Genomic DNA, 10780 nt, shown 5'->3' on the forward strand with positions numbered 1-10780 from the left:
CCCCTCCCACCCCAAATCTTTGCCAGCAAGAGGCCATGACTCACCTCAACCCAAAATCCTGCCTCCCAGATCTCCACATCCAGTAGGGTAATGACCAGACAGGACAGAACACAAGTCTTGAGCTTCAGCAATGGTGGCCCCCAATGCTGGCTACTGTCCATGTCACAACTCAGCCTCCCTCAGGGGGCAGCAGAGGTCTCTCCACATTGGTCCTCATCGAAGCATAGAGCCCTCCACACCAGGTAGGACAGAGGCAAGCCAGAAGCAGCAGCAGAGGCAGAAAAGGAGCAGGCACCCAGACTGGCAGGCTGCTGGGGGCCCAGGGCTCTCCTGAAGTCGGGTGAGCAGTCGGTCCATGCAGCTCTGGGACTGGCCACTAGGTGGGTGTGGTCGGCTGTGATACAGGAACCTGGACACCTTTCTGTCCACACGCTGAGGGCAAGAGGACAGGAAAATGTGAGTCATCAGGGAAGGAATGAGAGGTCAAAGGTAACCTGGGGAGAGGATCAGGATGAAACAGGGCTCATGGCAAGGCACAAGAAGGCTAAGGAAAATGAGGATGAATGAGTGGAAGGACTAAGAAACTGACAGGGGGAGGATGTGGATGTAGCTCAGTATATGCCCAACATGCACAAGGCCTGGGTTAGATACGGGGGATGGTATTACAATGAAGTGGATGGGTGGCTTGAGGCCTGCTGGGAGTACAAAAGACACAAGACAGGAGAAAGCAGGTACCTAGTTGATACTTGTCTTTGGCTGCTGCCCGCTCCTTGGCATCAAAATACCAGACAGTGATGGCATACCTGGGGACCAGGGCAGGTGAGATCAGTTTTCTGCAATTCCAATTAGCACCTCCACAATGACTCAGTCCACCCTTTTGAGCCACCTTGTTCTGTGCCCACCTTGGCCCCAAACATTTCATTCAGGGGGGTCTTAGAAAACTTTGGCAGCGGGAGCACCTGAGCACATCCCCAGAAGTATGGGTCATACCTGGTGGCATAGGCTGGCTTCACTTCATGAGGGTTCCTTCGGTCAGACCAGAAAATGAGCAACCGGTCAAAGAGTGGCTCAATGTTGGCTACCACAGGCCGGCCCTCAGGAAAGATCTGCAGAAGGCCACCATGCACCTGAGGACAGGCCAGAGAATGAGGCTGGCAGTTCAGCCTGGAGAAGTCATCTTGCACTGCACCCAGGTGCCCACCAGGGGGTGCAGCACAGACAAACACAGGGTTCCCTCCCACCACTCAGGCTCTTAAAATGAATGACAGTCCAGAGTGTGCATCGCCATGGAGATAGGCAGGAAGCTACTAAACACAGGAAAGGGGGGAGTGTATTTATGGGCAGTCAACACCACTCCCACAAAGCAGAGTTCTCACCATAGCCTGTTGGAAAAGGAGGTCCCATTTAACAGGAAGGCCCCAAAGATTATAAAACCACTCCCATGAGCTGAGAAGAGGAACGGGCTAGAATCTGAGGAAAGTACAATGGAGTGGATGCACACTGCCCTACCCGCCTACCTTAACATCCCAGTTCTGATTCAGGTAATAGATACAGGTGATGCAGCGCCCATCGCCGTGGGGATTGTCAACATGCCTCACGTACCCCAGTCCATTGCCTGGGTAACACGCCACCATGGCCTGGCAAAGATGAAGGAAGGCGGTTTACTGAGGCTAGGCAAGGACATCCTGGGAAGCAGCTCACCGCGTCCTGTCATCCTTCCTTGATTTCTTGAGCATCCTAGGCTCCAGCCTCCAACAGACTTTCTCCTATTTTGGCTACAACTGTTTTCGGGTCCATCAGAAAATTCAGTTTCACAGTCCAGCCAACTTTCAATTCACACCCAGGACAAGCCACCCAAGTAGGGGATCCAAGTCTTACCTCAGACATTTCAGTAGACCAGAAGCCGGTTTAAGTATTTTCTGGTATACAGACCACAGCCTCACTGCCCAAGGCCAGGCTCTCAGCCTTGGCTGCAGAGTGGACTCTCCTGGGACCTCTGAGACACTGAGGCCCAGGCCCACCTCACATCAAATGTTCTAATGGACTGGGCTTAGATTAACGTGGGTCCTGTGTTGTTTAAAGGCTCTTCAGGTAATTCTACTGCAGCATGATGCTATGCTGAGAACTACTGCTCCTGAGTGCAAAATAATCCAGCTAAGTGAGTGATCTGTGCCCCCACACATATGAACAGAAACCAAATCCTGAAGTCTGAAAGAAGGATCTAACTTGCTTGGGACAGTCACTTCATCTGAATGGACCTCAACTACTGTAACTAAAGGATGGGGCTAATAAACATCCCTTTGCAATAATGGCATTAGCCCCTCTGAGAATGTAACTTTGGAAGTTCCATGCCACCAAGATCTAATAGCTAGGACTCGATCCAGGTCTTACTTTAAGTTCCTGCTTACTCTGACACTACCACTCCCCAGCCCAGCCCTGACTTCACTGCCCAAGGGCCCTGAGATGTTTGTCATCACTAGCTAACAGAAAGGTGGCTACAGCCATGTGTGGTGGTACATGCCTGTAATCCCAGCACTCGGGAGGCTGAGGTATAAGGATCACTGCGAGTTCAAGACCAGCCTACACTACAAAGTGAGCTCAAAGCCATCCTGAGTTGTATAGTGAGACCCTGACTCAAAAATTAAAAAAGAAAAAATTAAAATAATAAAAAAAGTGGTCATGGTGCAAAAAAAAAAAAGACCTACTCACTCTTACAGACTCACTTCTGTGGAAAGGGACCACTGAGACCTAGCTCTCAGTGCTGCTACATGAGCTGCGACACTTGGGAGTTGACTTAATTTTGCTGCCTTAGGCTCCTCACTCATGGGAGGCAACTAACATTATGCACTACCTACCAGGTGGTTGTGAATACTGAACAAAGAAAAATGTCTGGGAAGACACCCACCAGAGTACCTGCCACATGACTGACAATCAGAGTACAGGCTGAAACCACTAGAAAAAGGAGAGAAGCTACTGTCCCACTCTGTCCCCAAACCTCCTGAGAGGGATGGATGAGGTTCTAGGTAAACAGGACAATTAGCCAGCATGAAGACCCTTCAGCTTCACCACATCAGGGACCACCTGTCTCGATCGGGCCACCCCGAGTTCCCTACCAATGCTCAGCTACACCCAGAGGCCTGGCCCAGGACAGTCCCATCATAAAACATGGATCAGTCTATGCTGCTGAGAACAGGAGGCTCGCCAAGGATTCCAAGGCACAGGCTGATTCAATCCCGCATTCTCCCCCCAGGTTCCATCTCAAAGTCTCAAGTATTTCCAGTGTTCACCCTTATATGGATGTTAAACTGCTCTTCATCAAGCATGTGTACCTGATCCACCCAGAACCTACCCAGGAAAGAGGCCAGGAGGCTGCCACCAGCCAAGACCATACAGCAGTGGAGGGCTGACCTCTCCACACCACCAGGATACGTGAGAAGACCCAAAGGAAAGCCTTGGCCCTGGCCCTCAGGGGTTCAGCAGGGGAAAACAGTCCTTCTTACTCCCTAGAGATGGGATGACACTGAGAGCAACCACTCACTGGGAGAAAAGAATGTGGCCATGGCGCCTGTGGCCTGCAATCAACAAGTTACCAATTAGAGAAGAAAAAAGCCTCCCCAGCTGGGACTCCAATCACAGATCATGCTGGCTCTGCACATGGATGGACACGTGAAGGGTAGCATGCATCCTCTTCCCCCAAAACCCATCCCTACAAAGCAGCCACAGAACCTTTTCTCTGGGTGTTCAACTCACTCCAAGAAAATACAAATTTCCAGTCACAGCATCCAAGGCCACAACTTTATATCCCCATCACTCCACTCTAAACCTTAACAGACCTTATCCGCATCTCAAGGCCTACACACTTGTGTAGGTCACTCTTTCCTGTTCTCCTTGTTATTCAGAACTGAGGTGAAGGATCATTTTAAGTCCTCTAGTTGTCCACGTCATTCCTCTCAACAAGAGGCACCTGTTTACCCAGCACTGGTCTAAAACACAGCCTCATCAAAGCCCCTGGGACCAAGCCAGTCACACAAGTGCCCAGTGCACTATCTGCTGACTGACAGCACTCCTCTGAACCCCATCCCCACCAGGAAAGCCTCAGCTACAGGGCCAACAGGCAGAGTGACAAGGGAACCTGCTCTCTCCACTTCCACTTCAGCAAACAGGGAGATGGAATTAAGAGGCAGAATATTATAAAGGCTTCTGATAACAATGTGCCAAGAACCCCCCTCCCTCTGTCTGTCTGTCTGTCTGTCTGTCTGTCTGTCTGTCTCTCTCTCTCTCTCTCTCTCTCTCTCTCTCTCTCTCTCTCTCTCTCTCTCTCTCTCTTTCTCTCACACACACACTCACACACACACACACACAAAAAAAAAAACCACACCCAGAAGCCAGAGACTTAGTTAATGACAGCAGGCCAACCTCCAAACTGCTCCTAAAAGGGCAAATCAAACTAGCTGGCCCACCTCTGGTGTCCCCTCTGGGAGCCCTTGATGCCAGCAGAAATGAACTCTCTCAGTTCCAGGTCCACTGAGCAGACATCAGGGAGAGGAGGGAAGACAGAACAGAACATTCAGGAATGACTGAGGAGCAAGGTTACTGCTGGCAGCCAGCATACAGGTGACTGTCTCCACTGCCACTACACACCTCAGCATCAGCCACACACCAGAATCCAGGAAGGAGCCCAGGAACTGCCTCTGAGAGATGCTGGAGCCTGGAGGTGCTGGAGAGGAACTCCAGCAACAGGACTTGCTCTTTCTCATCCAGCATGGCTTATTTTTCTTTCCCAGGACACTAAGGACAACCAACAACTCAGTTTAGCCTGGGTCCTATTCACATCACTAGCTAGGTAGGAACCAGAACTCCCAAAGGGGATGCCATCTATTTCAACTCTCCTTTCCTAAACTGCCACCAACTAGTTGGAGGACTTAACCTGGTTTTCCTTTTCTGCAGATAAGTACACTGTATCACTCTGATCACTTGGCTCTTCTAGATGTCCCTAAGCCTCTCTCCTGCATGGAGGTGTGACACCATGATACAGCAGCTGAGCCGAGGCCACAGTGATCCTGCCTGCACAGGAGCCAGGCCCGGGTAGGGACCCAGCTCTGGCTGTCCAGCTATCAAATAACAGGAGGGAGAAGGAAGTAGGACAAATTCCAGCTGGGGTGGGGAGGAAATAGGCTTGGGCCCCAGGGGAGCTCTGGCCCCCAAACCAGCTCCAGTCTGAGAGGAAAGTTGCACAGAAGCAAAACTCAAGATGGGACTTCAGAGAAGGACAAGGAGATACCAGGATCACAGCCTCCCGCCTATAGGAGAGAACTCAGCCAGGGCAATCAGCTAGGCATCCCATACTGAACAGCAGGCATTCCCTATAGGCCTTGTCCAAATGATACCAAGCCTTGGACTCCAAGCTAGGGCCCTCACATGCCTTCCTATGAAGAAAACCACCAACCACATCAGCAGACTGGAAAGGTTCAGTGAACTACTGTCTGTGCAGGGATCCTGGCCCTAGTTCTGGGGGATGCAGTTAACAAATAGGTCAGAAGTATCAAAGACAAGGACTAGGACAAAGACGGGTGGGAAAGATGGGGACAGAAGCTCTAACTGGGCCAGCAGGTAAACAATCAGTGCCACCCCCTGGATGCCATCTTCAATGCAGATGCCATAGCAGCACCATAGGGCACAGTGTAGCCCACAACAGCTACTCAACATGGTAGGCAGCATCCACCACCTGAGCTTGGGGAATCAGTCATCACTGCCACCCTTTCTTTCTTTTTTTTTTTTTTTGTGGTACCAGGGATTGAACTCAGTCTACTGAGCTATCTCCCTGGCCAAACCCTTTCCATCTTTTAAATTCTCCTACCTGGAAAACACATACCAGTGAATATGGACAGATAGAAGGTCAGAGCAACAGAAAAGGAGGACAAGAATGGAGAACGACAGAAACGCTTGTCTATGCTGACCGTTCTCAATGCGGGGCCCCTAAACAGATACCTGGAGCCAAGAATCCTACCACAACCCAAGTAGAGTGTGGGGCTGTGTCAGAAGCTCTCACCAGACTCTCCAAGAAATTAATGGAAGGTCAAGGCCCATAAGGAGGACAGAGACTCCCTTGCCAGAGCCCCCATAGATGCATGCACCCCTCAGCTACAGCTGCCTAAACCTTTTTGTGGGCACAGAAGCCTCTCCCCAACACTACTGTTACCAGAGTACTGGATACTCAACAAACGTAGTACCACCTGAAATCCCAGCACACAGTACTCAAGAGCTAAAGCAGGGCTGGTGAGATGGCTCAGTGGTCTAAAGCACCTACTTAGAACAAGCTTAGCAACGCACATGGACCGCAGTTCAATCCCCCAGTACCACATGCCAGCCAGCCCCACCCCCAGGCGGGCTGAGCTGGCCACACACACAAATAAATAAATAAATAAAAGAGCTAAAGCAGGAGGATCACTGAGAGTTCGAGGCCAGCCTGGGTTACAGTGACTTCAAGGTGAGCCTCAACTATACAAAGAGACCCTGTCTCAAAAGATTAAAAAAAAAGTGCTACCAAGCCTTACCTTGGTGCGCCCGTTGATGACATAGTTGCCCAGCCGCCCAGCACAATGGCGGATTACTGTGTCCACGTGAGCCATGAGGGCACCGATGCTCCAGCAGCCTGGCTCATGACCTTCCACCCAGGCAATCTGGTCCCCACGAATGCTACGCGGTGGGATGGCCCGTTGACTCACTAGCTGCCCATCACGCAGGCGCCCACCCCACCTCAGAGCCTCCACCTCGGCCAGCACACGGCCACCCAGTGCTGCTCCCAAAAAGTTGTCCTTGACGCAGATGCCGTAGTACCGCATACAAGGCACGATATAGTCCAGGGCCAAGCGTTCAGGTGCAGAAGGCAGGGCTTCCTCCCTCAACCTAGCACTAACTTCACCACTACTGCTGCTTCCACTGCCACTGCCGCTGCCACTACCACTGCCCATGCCACCCTCCCCTTCTGCCTCCTGGTTCTCTTGCCTAGCCCAAGACCGCTTGGCAGGTGAAGGGGCATCCCCACCATCCTCTGCCCACTTTCGTTTTGGGGCTTCAGGTCGGGCACCCTGAGCTGCCAGTCGCTGGCACTCCTTAGTGACCAGCGCCGCAGCACCTTCACTCTGCAATGGCCACAGCTCACCACCATCCTGACCACCAAAACCCTCCCGCAGGGGGCTGGCAGTGGTAGAGGTGGCTGCAGCTCTGAGGGTCCCACTCCCCGCTGAGGCTTCACCAGACACTCCTGGATGGTGGCAGGAGGGAAGCAGGGAACAGGACAGGTAACTCTCCACCCCCATCCTGGACCGGCTAGGCTCCAAGGGCTCTGACACAGACACTGGCAACTGAGAGAGAGACTGACTCAGGGCCTGCGGCTGGCACGGGCTGTCCATGGCAGCAGTGTCTTCATCCCCCGGGCATGGAGGGCACGGCCCGGGCCCATGGTGCCACCCAGCTCCTCCTCCTCCTTCTTCTCTTCCACTTAATGTAGCTGGGGGTCGCCGGGCCTGGTGCAAAGCAGGGTGAGGCAGCAGGAACTCCTCTTGTGCCCTAGGGGTGTTTGCTGGTCCCCAAGTCCACTGTTGTCTCTAGATGCTTAGGGTTGCTGGAGAGGAAAAAAAGGAATGTGAGAGCAGCTAGAAACAGGCAAACTAGGGGATAAGGTGGGTATGCTGCAGAGAAACAAAAGAGGGGTGACTAAGGCAGACTGGGCTAGTGACCCCCCACACACACACACACACGACTTGAGACCAACTACAAGAGAAGACTCGGAAAATTAGAGGGGGTGCAGCTGGCAGGCATAGGGCAGTGCAGGGGAAGAGCCAGAAGAGAGGCTGGGTAGATGACCAAAGACAGAAAAGCAGTTTGGGGGGAGAAAGGAAAAGTAACTGCAAAGAGGTACAGGGGCTGGAGCAGAAAACAAACAGTGGAAGGGTGAGAGGAGTAGGAGGGATTTTCCTGGGGGCGCAAAAGCCGCACAAAAAAGTGGGGATCTACAGAACGGTAATGGGGGTTATGAACAAAGTCAAGAGTTGGGAATGATTAGGAGCAGGAAACTGGGGAGTCCAGAAACAAAGAGGATGGGTACCTCAGAAACAGAAAAACGGACAGTAGGGAAGCGAGGAGGGAAGGCCTGAGGTGGTCAGACCCCAAGGGTCGACCTGCGCCCAACCGGAGGAAGTCCGCTGGGGGCGGACACACACCCAGACGGGAAGGGAGGTCCGGAGACACACGGACAGGCGGAATGGCGCCCGGGAGAAGGATCCATTGCGACCCAGGGAAAGTCAAGGGGCTCGCGCACTGGCGGAAAGGCCCAGCGAGACGGCGTCCAGCTCCCGAGCCCCGGCGAAGCCTCCCGACGGTGGCCTCCCGGCCGGCCTAGAGCCGCTCCGGCCCAAGCTCCGCCCCTCGGTCTCCCCCGGGCGCGCGCTCGCCCCCCCCCCCAGGCCTGCACCCAACGTGCCTGGCGCGCGCTTCCTCCCCCACCCCCACTCCGTTCCCGGGTCGCCACGGCCCGCCCGCGCGCGCCTCCACATCACAGCCCGAGCGGGCCGGCATTCGGACTTGGCTCCTCTGCCTCCCCCGTCCCTTCCGTTCCGGCGACCTCCTCACCGAGCTTTTTCTCCGGCCCCGGCGCCGCCGTTTGTGCCAGCCGCCCTGCGCCGCACAGCGCGCCATACCCCGCCCCCGCCTCGCCCAGTAGGCACGTGACCACACCCGGCTGTAAAAGACGGTGCCTGCGCAAGCGCGAATCCGTAGGGCGGGGTGAAATTTTTCTGAACACCCCTCGGAGAAAGGAAAAGTGGACCCGTCCTCCACTCGAGCTTATTTGCATTCCTCACCCCGCCTCTTTGGTACCGTGGGAGGAATGCGGTTAAAGGGTCCGAATGGGGAAGGGGCGTGTCTATGCGGGTTAAACAGGCGCGTGGGAGGGGCATGCAAACGAGATTACCTGAGGAATCCGCCCCTCGGGCGAATGCTGTGGAATTACGGGCCTCCGGGAACAATATGCAAATCATCATTTACATAGGGAGCACCTCATTGCAACCCAAAACAGGGATGTTGAGTAATGGCCGCAGGCAGAAAATGTGGGTAAATTGGCACATCAGTAATTTACATAACCACTTTTTATAACGGAGGGGGACAGAGTAAGGTATGTTCTTAACGGTCACTGGAACAGATGTATGTGCAAATGTGTCACATCTCAATGACCTGCTTTGCCCTGCCCGTTCAGGACAAATATGGGAACAGAATAATGCAACTTAGAACAGCTATGCAGAGAATACATTTGAGTGAACTATCCAGTCTCTCAACATTTGGGCCACCTCTCCTGAGGTCTGTGTAGATAAGGTCATCTTGAAGGTCCCACCCCTCCACCTAGGATCAGACAAAGCAGGGCGAGGCTGGACTCGGGCATCCTGTGGGGTCTGGATACTGCTGACCTTGTGGGAGAGCAGCTGAGATGGTCCTGTGGGGTATGCACTCTCCCTGGCAGATCACATGAAGGCACCAGCAAGTTACCTGTGCACAAGGCAGCGCACACCCTTCTCAAAGGTATACAAGACTTAGGGTTTGCCAAAGGCCCACAGTCCTGAAGGGCACACAGAAGGTGCTAGGTCACACACTCTAAATAAGGAGGCAGATTCTCACCAAAACACAGCGACAGAAGGGACACACAGGGACAGAAGGGACACAAGTGCACAGGAACACACCACAGTAGTGAGCCACCGCCCAAGACTCTCAACTTCAGACATGCATGGGTCAAGGTATATAAAGAACCAAGTTCTCTCACAGGCCAGATTCCCGTTCGTTGGCATTGGTGTCCCACACAACAGCCTCACTAACACAGTCACCAAGGACACAGAGTACTCACACTCAACAGTGTAATCGTATGTTTCATCTGACACACGGGTATTGGGAAGACTCATACACGTGACACAGGGACGTGTCATGCACAGGAGCCTCAAGCACCCGGGTTGCAAAGTGTGCACACAATGATCAATTAGACACCCACAAATTACCTCACAAATTAGACACTGGGAACCATGGTGTATCCTCAAGGTATCCCCACACCATGACCCATGATTCTTCCCTCAGGGACTTCTCCCCAACAACCCAAAATGACAAAGGCCAAAACACGGGTGTAAACAATGCTTTATGGGGGTGGGGTGGGACAGGCCTCTAGGTAATAAATAACACGCACTGGAAACAGCAGGGCCAGGTGGGAAGCCAGAGCCAAATGGCCTTGATCTCAAGCTTTGAGAGCTCTTAGGGTATGGTTACGGGTTCAGGGGGGACAGAGGTTAGCCGAGACAGAGGAAGCAGCAGCAGGTATGAGTTCCCCCTTCCCCTGTGGCTCAGTCTTGCCCCAAAGCCAGGCCCCACCAGGCCAGGGAAGGAGGACAGGTGGCCGGGCAGCTTCTCCGGGACTGGGGCATGGCCTCCTGGGGCCTGGGTCTGGGCCCCAGCTGGAAGGGCAGGGCTGGTCCTGGAGAACAGATGAGCTGAAAGAGAAGGTGTAGTGACCTGGAGGGGTCCTGGGCCTGCCTAGCTGGTGTCTAAGTCTTGCTTCTGGGCATCTCCCTGAACTTCTGTCTGTATCTGACAGTCTATACTCTTTCTACCGAAGCATCTATATTGTCTAAATTATTTCTTCTCTATAGGTAATCCCTCAATCTCCCATTCTCATTCTCTTTCTGTCTCTGTCTTTGTCTCTCTCTCTCTCTCTCTCTCTCTCTCTCTCTCTCTCTCTCTCTCTCTC

At 53.3% G+C, this 10780-nt stretch overlaps 2 protein-coding genes across 4 annotated transcripts in view; both read right to left on the bottom strand.

Moving 5' to 3' along the window:
• Positions 1 to 281: 281 nt before the first annotated feature.
• On the bottom strand, positions 282 to 8707 carry Egln2 (egl-9 family hypoxia inducible factor 2). 2 transcript variants are annotated; one of them, XM_004647971.3, is made up of 6 exons: positions 8632 to 8707; positions 6555 to 7624; positions 1518 to 1637; positions 991 to 1127; positions 736 to 803; positions 282 to 432 (listed from the first exon to the last, which is right to left on the bottom strand). In XM_004647971.3, the coding sequence occupies exons 2-6, from the start codon at positions 7410 to 7412 to the stop codon at positions 377 to 379; spliced, it is 1239 nt and encodes a 412-aa protein (XP_004648028.1). In that variant the 5' UTR covers positions 7413 to 7624; positions 8632 to 8707; the 3' UTR covers positions 282 to 376. The 2 variants fall into 2 exon arrangements, with proteins under 2 accessions (XP_004648028.1, XP_023564044.1); XM_023708276.1 differs by lacking the exon at positions 8632 to 8707 and adding an exon at positions 8223 to 8386.
• A 1448-nt stretch (positions 8708 to 10155) lies between these two features.
• Rab4b (RAB4B, member RAS oncogene family) overlaps positions 10156 to 10780 on the bottom strand; it is a 9782-nt gene continuing 9157 nt past the window's right edge. For both annotated transcript variants that reach the window (XM_023708281.1, XM_004647972.2), the window contains one exon: positions 10156 to 10523. The gene's annotated coding sequence lies outside the window, so the exon portion shown is untranslated. The remainder of the gene's footprint in view (positions 10524 to 10780) is intronic.

This window comes from Octodon degus, unplaced genomic scaffold (assembly GCF_000260255.1).
Source record: "Octodon degus isolate 3935 unplaced genomic scaffold, OctDeg1.0 scaffold00344, whole genome shotgun sequence".
In the NCBI taxonomy this organism is placed as follows: Eukaryota; Metazoa; Chordata; class Mammalia; order Rodentia; family Octodontidae; genus Octodon; species Octodon degus.